This window comes from Gavia stellata, chromosome 3 (assembly GCF_030936135.1).
Source record: "Gavia stellata isolate bGavSte3 chromosome 3, bGavSte3.hap2, whole genome shotgun sequence".
Lineage (NCBI taxonomy): Eukaryota > Metazoa > Chordata > Aves > Gaviiformes > Gaviidae > Gavia > Gavia stellata.
The window spans coordinates 92,039,675-92,052,493 of NC_082596.1; the positions used below are offsets into that span (position 1 = coordinate 92,039,675).

At 39.4% G+C, this 12,819-nt stretch overlaps 1 protein-coding gene across 1 annotated transcript in view; it reads left to right on the top strand.

Moving 5' to 3' along the window:
* Positions 1 to 12,819, top strand: part of GMDS (GDP-mannose 4,6-dehydratase) — a 444,874-nt gene that overhangs the window by 60,245 nt on the left and 371,810 nt on the right. The window contains exons 2-3 of the mRNA XM_059815329.1: positions 6,486 to 6,530; positions 10,164 to 10,251. Of these exons, the coding sequence (XP_059671312.1) occupies positions 6,486 to 6,530; positions 10,164 to 10,251 (133 nt within the window). The remainder of the gene's footprint in view (positions 1 to 6,485; positions 6,531 to 10,163; positions 10,252 to 12,819) is intronic.

The window sequence follows — 12,819 nt, forward strand, 5'->3', positions numbered from 1 at the left end:
AAGTTCCTGCAATCAGGAAAAAACCTTAGTATACTCAGTTTGATGGTGTAACTTGTTTATCCCAAGCTGAGTTGTTGGGGTTTTTTGTGTGATAGACGCAAGCTGTTTGATTATTGTAGAATATCATTTGTGTTTTAGACTGAAGATTTTCTATTTTTAAATATCAACGCTTTAAAAAGATTAGCAGCATTGCATTGACATACCTTACTGTTGTTGGCTTAGGTTAAGCCAAAACTCATAGCTGGTTGCCTTTCATAATGGTAAGGCACAAATTTGAATTACACAAGTTTATTCTGTTCATGTTGGCTTCAGAGTGGTGCAGAGATTTCTTCTTTAGAAGAAGTGTCCATCTGAGGTTCACGGTAGAATAGCTATAAATATCGATGATGTGAATAATGTTGTTTTGGATAAAGGTAACTGGAGGGACAAAGGAAGAAAAACTTGTTGCTGTTGTCCGTAACTGCAGTTGCAGCTCTTAATATAACTTAATAGTTTACCAGTGGAATAGTGTGTGAGGTCAGATGGAGCTTGGACGAGGAAATAACAGGGTGATTCACTTTTCCAAAGCAACTTTGCTTTTACTTTTTAACAACTCTTAATTGAAAAAGAACAGAGTAATTTAACTAGAACGTTTTTGTTGTTGTTGCTAATGATAACTTTTCCTCCTGCTTAATTTTTTTGTTGTACTGCAGTTAATGCATTACAAAAGCCCTTCAATTGAGTGGCGAATGTTTTAAAACAGAGAAAGATTTTTTTTTTAAACATTTATTGCCTTTGACTTATTTTTTTGACCACAGGAACAAAAGGACACTTGTTTTCCTATTCTTACTTGGCCAGAATACAAATCAAAATAACTACTGCATTTGGAGGGTGTCAGCTTTAATAAATCAGTTAAATGCTTCAGAGTTTATAATTCTTCCTTTTTTCAGTGTGGAGGATTTTTTATGAACACTTCAATGCTTTACCTCAAGTATTGCCGTGAAGACTTGAGACGAAGTGCAGCACTGTTCTGTTTATAGTAGCTGCAAAAAATTACTGATTTCCTCCGTAAATCACTGGAAATTATTAGAAGTATGCATTTTTCAGCAAAAATAACATTACACTGTATTAATCTCTTGGAGTTTTTTTTAGTGAAGGCTGTTTTGGAGTGCTACAAACAAATGAATAGTTGTTATTATGGATTGTTATTTAAATCGTTTAGATGTTGCTTTAGAGTGGTGTGGGTTCCCTGCTCCAGAGGATCTGTCACCATACTCCAGCTTAATCACTGAAATAGCATTAGCTTATAGCTGTGCAAAAGTTTAAAATTTGATGAAGCAACAATTTATTGTGCAAGGCTACTAGGGGCACTGGTTCTGCGTATTTTAATGGAAGTATAGATTATTAATGCAAACAAGGCTAAATGAAAATGATGACAGTGCACTGTTGGTGATGTTACTGCAGAAAGATCTCTTTAAGAAATAAAGACCATGTCCTGGGGCTGAATGTGTGCCTCTTCTCTCCACGCACCATCTCCCAAACAGATTAATCAAACCTACCAAAATTTAACTTCAGCTGAGCACAGCTATAGTTTGTAGTTCAAAAGGAATTTAGAACTGCTGTGAATGAGTTTGATAATTGACACCATCTATAGTTTGAAATTCCATGAACTCACCTTTGTAGTGTTATTCCTCAGGGCATGGCACTAGCCTTATTCATTTTTGAATTTTATAAGTATAACCAACTTTGGTCTTTCATGTGGTATGTGGAAAATTATGGCACTTTTTTCCAAAGGAATAATGAAGTCTGAAAACTTGGTATTTGTGACACATAGAAGTTCAGAGCAGAACTATAAGCATGTAGCAAATGGACAGATATGTCATCATACACACCCATCGTAGAAATATCAAAAGACCAACACCTCCCTCAAACAGTGCATCTGATAGTGGGTGTGTTGCATTTTCAGGTTCTTGGGCTTTATTGCTAATCCATTTGCAAATGGGCAGGCATGAGGTGTAAAGGAGATGGTGTACAGGAGATGGCACAGTAGTCAGGCTCTCTTTCCCTGCTGCATTATCCGATGAAGTGGTGCTTTTTCGAGTGACCGTGTCTTTTGGGGCTGGGAGTCCGGTCGATATTAGCAGCTCCGTTGTTTCAGAAAGTAGAGAGCTGGGCTATTGGTGGACAGTTTCTTCAGGGATCTTGCAGCAGGATTTCTCACAATTCTTTGCATGGCTTTGGGATTTCCTAACATTGCATGTTTGTAGGGAATGTCATTTTTACTACCATACTGTGGGGGTGTTTCTTCTCAAATGTTTATACTACCCCCCTGCAATGGGAGTCCTTTCTCCTCTGTGTTACAGTCATAATACACTTGCATCACTTGTGTTAGGTTTTTAATTCCTTTTCCCTCCTTCTGAAAAAAGCGTTCCATATACTTCTTCTGGAGTCCCAAGAATAGTAATAAAAAGAACCCTATTACTCCTCCTCTTGGTCTCTCTTCCCTTGTTTCTTCATCCATCTAGTAGTGTCTTCCACTCCTCTTTATTAGCAGAGAGGAGCTGTTGGGAAGAGTGAGTTCCGTTCTCTAGATTACAAACGCACAGATAGGACGTAATCTAGTTCTTGAATCCAGGAGCTCTGTGGAAAGATGTTGGAACTGGCCATATGAAAGATGTCTTGCGTTTGGGGTTGCTTTTACAGCCTTCTCTGAATGTGTCAATATAAATCCAAAATGAGTCCATTGCAAATGGAATTTCCTTATGTAGGACAGTGCAAAATAAAGGAGATTTGGATTGTTAAACAGGCTATTTAATTCCACTTGTTTTCAGTTTCCTGTATAAATGATTCTATTTTTTGCTCATGGATCAAGTCAAACTTGATACTTTTTTTATTCTAGATGTTTGTGGCAAAGCACTGTCTAACTCTTGTATGTCTCAATTTCTTCACTCTGTTGGAAAAGGTTTTCTTTGATAGTGTGTCAAAGCTTATTGAAGTTCTTGACATTAACTACTATATTAAATATAAAATATTGCATCCTAAAGTTGTCTCACTCCAGTTTAAGTGACTGTTTTCTTTTGTCTGGGAATTTTACAGACATGTTGTAAGGCAGCTGCAGTTGGAAACCTGCTGCTGTGTCTTGGAAACCAGCTGAAGTATCATTCTTTGTATGTGCTTTCAAACTACTATTTGGCTGAAGACAGCGTAGTGATTCTTCAAATCTGATATGTCAGAGTGTGCTGATGAGGAACTGTTTTAACTGTGGTGATTTATTTAATCAGTCTTGTTAAACTGTTTTGACCATTCAAGCTGGTCTGACATATCTGTGCGGAGCCAGGTCTCATTGCAATCCTACTTAAAGGCAGTTTGTAAGCTATTTTCTTTTAAGACTGATGTTTTGGCCACAGACAAAGGGACCTACTTCTGTCTTCTGAGGTTTTGTTTATTTGTTATAAACTGAATAGCAATAACTGGGTACTTTACATTAGCAAAAGTAAGCTCTCAAATGTGACAACACTTCTAAAGTAGAATAGCATATTGCCCAGTGGAGGGAACACAGTAACCAAGCGCTCTAATCTGTATAGACTGTGTTTTTTCACTTTGCTTTTGTGGTTGTCTTTGGGGAGTAGGGTGCCCATAGCTACCTCAATGATCAGACTGGGCTCTGGGCATACTAGTGCCTTGCTGGTTGCATGTGCTCGCCACCACCTAAGCTGGTACTGGTTTTTTTCAGTATTAAGGAGAACATGATTGAAACCAACAGTCTTGGGGTAAAACACTCAGCAAAATAGGATCAAGGTGACTATAAGCATTTCTTACAAAAGGGAAGACCCTGCCCTCCAATGCCCAACTTCATGAATCCAACCAAGTCATGCAGTTCATGCTGGTCCATTCCTACTCAGATGCAAACCAGGTATGGATATGGTTAGGAGCATGTGGCTCAAATAAAGCAAAATCTGCTAACCCTAACAAAAATTGAGATTTGTTGCTGAACACCTAGTTCTTCTAATATTCCTTTCCTGGTTTAGTGATTCCTGAATCTTGAAAGCTGTTTGTAGTATAAATGGAAATCAATAGCTTTGATAATAGAATTTATATGCATAATGCAGTCTCCTATGGATAAAGGTTTAAATCACTTAATAGAGCTTACTTAATATTATTTACTCTTTGACCTCATTAGGAAAAGATGGAAACTGCGCTATCCTTACAAGCTGCAAACTCTTGGATACTTTGATCGCTGTTCTGATTGCTGTTCACATTGACAGCTGCTGTACTGAGAAGAAAAGGAAGGGAAATGTGAAACCTGGGGGCTGTGTGTGATATGGTATCACAGTGCAGGACAGCATGAATCTGCATTGTGTGCGATTACCAGACAGTAAATCAGCTGTGCTGTGCTAGAGCCAGAAACCAGTAGCTTTCACACTTGCTGCCTGTTTCCCACTCATTGTAAAGCCCTGCCCTATCACTTGGATAGACCTGGAAAGGAAGCACAGAGGAAGCGAATGCCACTGCTGGTTCAAAATGTTCCAGGGCAACTGGAAAATTTGAGCAATGGCTTGGATGAGAAGAACAAGACCTTATTGACAGGGTTCAATCCTAGTCAAGTCTGTTTCCCATCAACTTCCTAAGTAATCACAGCCTTTCTTTTTTCATCTCCTTTGCACTTTCTGGGTCTCCCGCTTTCACCTCCTTTTTTATTTTGTATATTTATTTATTTTAGTGGACTGAGCAACCAAGGAGAATTGGGAAGTTTGCTTCCCTCTGCTAAATCCTGGAGGAATTACTAATGAAAAAGATGACAACTACATTAAAGGTAGCTGTCAGCCCCCACTTTGCCTGATGTTTTTCCAGACGTTCCATTGCATATTCTTTGAATTTCTCCTTTCTACAGGGTCTTGTTCTTTTCATTTGATGTACAGAAATACATACTCTTCCAGTGATGCCATGGCACACGTGGTTTGTCATGTTCCAGATCAACCGGTGTCATAGACTGATGGTGGTTGGGTTATGGCACTGTAAAGTTATGTGAACACACACACATATACATGTAGTGGGAGAAGTATGTAAGCTGAGACTTTCTTGGTTTCAAGACTGTGTAAGACTTTATGAAACATTTATACCATGAGGTCACTCATTTTTTTTCTAATGCTGTAGTTTTAAACATACAGCAACATGCCCCTTGTACACTGCTTTGTGTCGTTTTGCATAGATTTAGGCATGATTTTGCCATCAAGGTAGTAAGCACTCTCCACTGGCAGTCCTGCTGCTCCTGATGCATCCTAGTGCATCTCACATTTCTTACTTCAGTATGTTACTCTCCTTAGGCTGTCTATGAGACAAGAAAAGTTCATTTAGTCTGAGGTGAGAGAAGTTTTTCTCTGGAGAATCATGCTGTTAAAAAGAGGACCAGAGAGATGTCTGTTTAGTTTTGCACTTAAATGTCTCTGGCCACGATCATGGCAGAGCAGATCCACATAATAGTTTCAGTATGTAGGCAGAGGTGGCATCTCATATTTTATGGTCTTTCTGTAGCAAGTCAACTGACTCTGGAATACTCTCTGGAATTCTCTCTGTATTAAAGAAACAACCAGTTCAAAAAGTCAGTGAAAAGATGCAGACTCTCTGGTCATGGGTAATACTCACTGAATTGGTTAGTGAGTACCCCTCTTCTGGAGGGGTAAACTTTGCTGGGTTTGTGATGGTTCGTACATATTTATAAGGATAATATGTCTTATTGTATTTGGTAATCCTGGCAATAGTGATGCCAGAAAAATCATCTTATTTCAGGAAAACATGCGCTAGCATGTGTTTTGAAGTATTTGCTTTTTGGGAGTTTAATAATTTGAGTTTGACAAGGATTTAAAAGGAAGGAAAAAAAAACCAACCCAAAACCAAAACAACCCAAACTCTCAACCCTCAATGATATCTAAAATACAGAAATGGCTTGTATTCTGTAGTATAAACATAGGGTGTGCTAGGGTTGTTTTTTGAAAACTCAATTGGTCAGTCAGGCAGAATTATTGCTGCCTTCAGAAGGCTCGTGGAAGGAGCATGTGTGCAAGGAAGACGCGACAGTGACACAGTGCTACAGAGGCATGTCGGTTTGCAGAGTGTGCCAAGCTTGCACCAATTTTTCTAGAATGTTTTTCCTTCCCTGCCTCCAAAATAGTTCAAATTCAATAACTGCGGTTAGGATATTTTGGAAAGATGTCCCCAGGCACTTTATAATGGAACTTGGGAAGGGATTCAAGAGACGGGAGTTCTCAACCAGCATTTGTAAGCAAATTATCTTAAAATATACTGCTTCTTAGTCTAAAATTAACCAAAAAGCGTCTATAGTATTTTTAGGTCAATGTATAAATCTGGACAAATCCAAGTACATGCTTGTTACCCGGTCAACTCACTGCAAATTTTTTTTCCTCCCTTTTTTGAGACCTTAACCACTTCAAATCTCCCAGGCCCATTCAGTGTGTTTCTAACATTTTCCTATATCTTACTCTTCCCAGGATGGATCGTACTTGGCTGAGTTCCTGCTGGAAAAAGGCTACGAGGTGAGTGACTCGGTGACCGGCTGCGGGCTGATGGAGTCGTTTGGATGCTGCAGCTCCAGCTTCCTCTGCTTCTGTCCTTCTCTGTGTATGTTTTCCACTCCAGCCCTAGATAACAAATCAAAACTCCAGAGAGGAATGTGCAACATGGCCTGTAATCATGCCAGCTTATTGTACTATTTATCATCTAATGTCCACTGGTGGATTCCCTCTTCTCCTCAGGGTATAGCTGCTTTGCATGTTTCCCGCCAACTCAGATAAGAAGTGACCTGTGTGAGCCAAAACTGTAAGGAATTAGGGAATAATTTATGATGCAATGTACCACATAAATGAGTAAGAATCTCTTGTTTGTTCTCTTCCCCCCCACACACTCTAAAGGCCCTTTTATTTTGGCAGCTATACTTCAGCAATGAAAACCTTGCATTTTGCTTTCTCTTTTTAAAAAGGAAAAAAAAAAAACACCAAAAAAAAACTTTTCACCCCTTCTCTTGGATTAATTATAGTCTTGCTTAGCACATGGTTTTCATTTACCTTTTCCTTAAAATAAAGGGAGTCTGATTTCTTCTTGCTGCATAATTTTCCCTGGCAAAATTATCTTTTTTGTGGCCCAGCAAAGCAACAATCACATTATTATGGAATGATTTGATGGTTTTGAACTGTTGTGGGCATATCTGTGAGAAGGTTTGCCTTTTCAGGCCTGAAAGATGCTTCCAAAATGTATGATAACGGAAGGAAAGGGGTGGTCAAATTCATCTCCCCACAATGTAGTATTTTCTGGGGTTTTAGTAAAAGCAAATGCTCATTCTAACATTGGATTTTATTACTTCTGTTGTAATACTGCTTCATAGCTTAGTGAGAAGTGTCTTCTCAGCCAGTCTGTGCTTTCCATGCTTCTGCATGTGGATAATTTTGCCTTGCTTATTCCGTCCTTTTTCCTGCTTGGTTGATTGATCTGCCTATTGGTGTTGGTTTTTCAGTGTTGTAGATTATTTTTACTATTTCTCCATTCCATTTGGGGAAGAGAGGTATCATTGTGGTTGCTTCTGCTACTTTAAAGGCAAAAGCACATGCTCTCTCCTAGTCCACAACGAAATGGGAAACTGCTAACTGCAACTAAAATGAAATATAACCCTTTTCACAATAGAAAGGTTACAATAATTGGGTAGAGGGGTTTTTGTTATGTTTCTCAACTCTCCATCTATTTGTTGGAATTCTTTCCTGTGTTCCCAGTTAGACCTCTGTTCCTAAATAACTGAACACATGATAACCGACTGCCTCCCTAACTAAGGTGGTTTGTTTGACTTTTTTTTAATTTTGATCTATTTAAAGATCAAGCCCTATTGAGAAAAATCCACTGATCTTACATTCTTAACTAGATTAACCAGTTTGCACACATTTTGGCTTGTCACAAGGTTTGCATTTCACCTGTCCCATGCAGACAAAGGTACCTTTCATTAGTTTTTTTACTGTAATATTGCTGTCATGGATTAAGCATTTGGCAGGTTTTCTTTCTCTTGTATGTGCATACCAGAAAAAGGAGTGGGAGAAAAAAAAAAGAAAAGAAAAAAAAAAGCTGTGTTTGCATGTTTTCTTGTTATCGCTGGATGCAATGGGCTCTCTGGATTTGTTTGTTTGCTGAAACTTTTTGAAGTCCTGAGGTGATTGCATTTAGCACATCTCATTGCTCAAATGTTGGTATCACAGTCATTCAGCTGACACAAAGCTCATGCAAGCACAATCTTTCATCAAGCTTTGAGCTGGCAAGATTTGTCTTATTGGTCAATCGTTTGTGTGAACTTGGATTTCAGCATGACTTCATTCAGAGATAGATAATTGAGAGCTCAAGAAGTCTTTCATCAGGACTTTAAGCCAAAATATTTAATTTTGCTAGAAGAGTTGTAGAGCACTTCAGTTAGCTTCCTTTAGATAATTTGATGCTTTCAAACTGCAAGTCTGATTTTTTTACTCAGCAAAACAGGTGCTCGTTTGAGTACGCAAAATATTTCCAGCATCTTTTGCAAAAGTGAAGAAATTATGGAAGTGTCTTCTTTTGAAAGTGCTTCTCTGTAAACCTTATGTCCCTATAAATTATCCACACTTCCTATAAATAATTATTTTGATAGGGCTTTTAACTACATAACTTTGAAAATTTATCTTCATAAATCCATTATTTGATGGAAATTTCTTGTGCAGGGCCGTGTTTCTCAGTTCCCCATTGATCCTCAAAATACACATATTTTTCTCAGTTGTGGAAAGTTTGGTGTTTGACTTGTAGAACAAGCTATGTTGTGAGCCTGTTGTGTGGCTGGGCACACGAGATTTTATGCAAGGAATAATCACATCATAAATTTGACTTGCAAGTTGTAAAGATGAAGCTGTTCAGCTATTAGTAGAGATCTTGCCACCAAAATGTCATTCTAAAAGCAGCAAACTGGTCTCACTCTGCGGTTGTGTATACCTTTTTACTCAGTTAAGTTTCAAACTCAAGATGGAATAAAAAGTGTTTTCTGTGTTATCTGTTTTCTGTTAACCATAGCTTGTGTTATGTGTAAAACAAAAATCCCCAAACAAACCAAAACCCCAAACGCTGCCTGTTCCTGCTGGTATATTCTCGCAGGTACAAGTTAACATGAAGTGAGAGAGTAAAGCGATGGCTGAGCCCAACCAAGTGTAGGATGCATCAAAGTGTAAGGGATCATTTTCAGAAATAAAGGGCAGGGAGAAGTGGAGGACCGTCAGATGCTGAAGCTTGATTTCACTTGTGCAAGCACAATTTCTGCAGCTGGTAACCTAAGCTAATGTGAATTTTGGCAGCAGGCATGGGGCTGTCTTACATAAAGAGGAAGCGGGATCAGTGTTTGAACAATTTCTCTAATGTATTAGACACAAACAGGCTTTTCTTTAATGTTAGTCAGAACCAGTGGGTTTTTTCACCGACTTAATTATCGTGGCTGGTTAAAGGAAATTCCCAACCTGCGTTTCAGCCTTAGGCTTGCCTGTGTGTCTCGTAACCCACTGGAGAACACTGACTCATGAGGTCCACAAAACAGCACTGACTGTTCTGGCTGTTCTTCCAACATCCCAGAAAGTGAATAACAGCTGTTTTCTAAAATATATTTGGGCCTTGCAGCTGCTGCCCCTTCTTGCCCCTTCTCTCCTCTCTGCCCCCTCTCTCCTTTCCCTAGCCCTATCTCCTGCTGCTGCTTTTTCCATGCCCATCATCTCTGACTCCAGAAAGACTTCTCTGTAAGCAGGGAGAAGTGGTTATCCTGGGATTCACATATTGCTTCTCCAACTCTGGTAACGCTGGCAAGTCTCACTCACGAGGAGATGGTGCTCTAAGGCAATTCGGTGTTTTTTCTGTACTGTGTGTGAAGCTTGGGCTGCTAGTGGTGTCAACAAGGGAGAAGGTGAAACCACTCAAGGGTACTAAAATAAATATGGCAGCATCAGAGCTCATCTCCAAGTATTTTGTTATGATTTGGATAACTGCCTGCCTTTAGGAACAGAGACAAACTCTCATTACCTGATATAAGGGTTAGGCCCATGTATATGAAAAGAGCAATGATGATGATGAACAGTTTCCTCTTAATGTTTACCGCTCTCCTTTTGTATTTTTCCTTGTTCAATCCCCAGGTGCATGGCATCGTTCGTCGGTCTAGTTCTTTTAATACAGGCCGGATTGAACATCTCTATAAGAACCCACAGGCTCACATTGAAGGAAGTAAGACTTTGTTTTCACATTTAAGTTGTGGTTTTTTTTTTTCAGTCTGTGGTGTGTGTTTGGTAGAGAAAGGTTCCCGGGGGCAGGAAGGGAATCACAGTTTCCTCTACCTAAATGTTATTAACAAGTAGGTATTTTTAAGTTGTGCTTGACTTAGGATTGCTTATTTAAAACAGAAAACAAACAAACAAAAAACCTTGATAGCTAAGCTTCCCTTTTCTCTGCTTGTGTTAGCAAGCTGCTCTATCTCAGAAAAAAAGGTGACGATTTTTCTCTGATGAAAATGTGACACAAAGTATAGATACTCTTGTGTGTGTCAGTTACCAAGAGGAAATACGAGAGGGGCCCGGGAAAGCACTTTCTGCTGTGTAGAAATGCTGACACAGTTCACACATAGCTAGGCAGTAGCAATTAGAAAATGGCTGGGCCCACAAAAAGCTATGTGAGGTTGAAAACACTGAGAGATCAGAATAGTAAAATGGGTTTTTTTGAGGCAGTTATCTTAAGCACTCCACTTCTGTTTCCTCATGAGCTTCTTAGTGCTTGATGGAGGTGAAGGTTTGGGGACAGCCTATATGACAGCATGAATAAGAGATGATCAATTCTTACTGGTGACAGGAAGAATGACTCTTTGGACCTTCTGAATTTCTGCACTCAAGGAAACAATTACCTGTTTTTCCTGAAGGAAAGGCATTGCTCTTGGAAATTTGCTGACAATTTACTGTGTTCTCTGTTACTGATGATAATTTGGAAAGCTGAAATTATCACCTTTAGTATACACTTTGCAAAAATTGTTTGAGTATTTTGTCTTAAGGAAGGTTAACGGGTCACTTAATGAGAGGAAGCTCAAATGTTGGATCGCTCCAGTTCAGCAGAAGGACTGAGGATTTTAACAAGCGTATAGTTTTTTACACTATGCATATTTTGTAGAGTTATGCAGATTCACACTGTCCTAAATAGTCCGATTTAAGGTGTTGTTAACACTAAATATCTCCATGCCATAAATAATTCTCCTGTCTTTTCAAGTCTGCTTCCCACCGTGATTAAACAGAGCCTAATTTTATTAAATTGTAATATATATAACACAACTTTTAGATTTCGTTTGACCTTTGCTTGTAGTTTTTAAAAAATATTTAATTTCTGACATGATTTCAGTGGTATTTGCTGTGAATAGTTGCTACTTACTGTACATTGCTCTGATATCTGATTGAGAGAGGGATAAAATTGAATAAAACATCTTAATGAAGAATACTGAAACCTATGCTTCCGTCAAGGACAATGTAAGAACTGTGTTTCCCATGACTTACATTCATGGCTCACAAGGTAAAATGAAGCAAAAGAAATCAAACTGGAACCTGTGCATTTTGAGGACCATCTTGTGAATATGAAGAGTGATTTGAGAAGACAATGTAGATCGTGATAAATACGTATGTGACCATTTAAGGAAAGGGATGGAAGAAAGGAAAAAGAAAGCAGACCTTAAATGTTTTTCCCCACTTCTTATCTCATTTTGCTTTAACTGAGGAATGCAGCCATATGAATGGGAGGAGGAGGAGGAATTGGACTTGGAATCTCAGGAAAGGCTGCTCCATAGAAACTATTTGGAAACAATGGGTTTCCAGGCAGTACTGGTGGAAGCAAAGAAGCAATAGAGGTTGATGTGAGCAAATCCTAATTTTGTCTTTGCCCTATGTGTTCTTCCCATGAGGAACTGATTACATTTTGCAAGATGATGATCTTCATAGACAGTGAACCTATTTATAAAAAAAAAAAATAGGGAGAACAAGAAGGAAAACAAGGTGTTTCCTGAAGTAAGCCCTCCAGCTATTGCTTGCTAAGCAGGTTTTTAGATTGGATAATATTACTAAAACCCAAAGGTTTTGACATTTGATCTGTGTTTATAATTCTTTGCACCAAATAAAGCACATTTCTAGTAAATCTTTCCACTTAGCCTATTAGTCTTGAAAGACCTCTTTTTCATGGGTCAGAAGATGAACAAAGCCTCATGCCCTGCTCCCTTTCAAAAAAGCCATTTGGACAAGAAGCTTTGAAGACTTGATGGTAGACCAAAATGGGCATTCCCCTTGAAGAGCTTGAATTTAAGGTAATTGTGGGAGGATATCTCTGATGCTTGCCTCAGCCCAGCTGGCAGCCCACCTTCCCCTGGCAAGCTCTGGGACTGCTCTCTGTCCTGGGGATGGTGGCAGAACTGGATGTCTTTGGTGTAGGAGGAGGGAGCCTGACTGTGGCACCTCTTTTGGGCTCAGCTGCTGCTTAGGCTGGAGGGGAACCAGTTGCTCTTTCAGACACTAAGGTTCCTACAGGAGCTGCTGCTCCCTGGGCCTCCTCTTGTCATGGTGTCCTCTGCTTCATCCTCTCTGAAAGGCTGGCCCAGCTGGTAGGGAGATTTCATTTAATTCCCAGCCAAGGTCAGCAGAGGAAAAAAAGGGCCCCCCTGTTGCCTAGGGGAAGCTTTCTTTTCTGGTACGGAAAGGGTAGTGCATTTGGGTTCTTCTGTGCTCCCACCACCCCATAGAGTGGTCCTGAAAAAGGTGGTAACTGCCATCA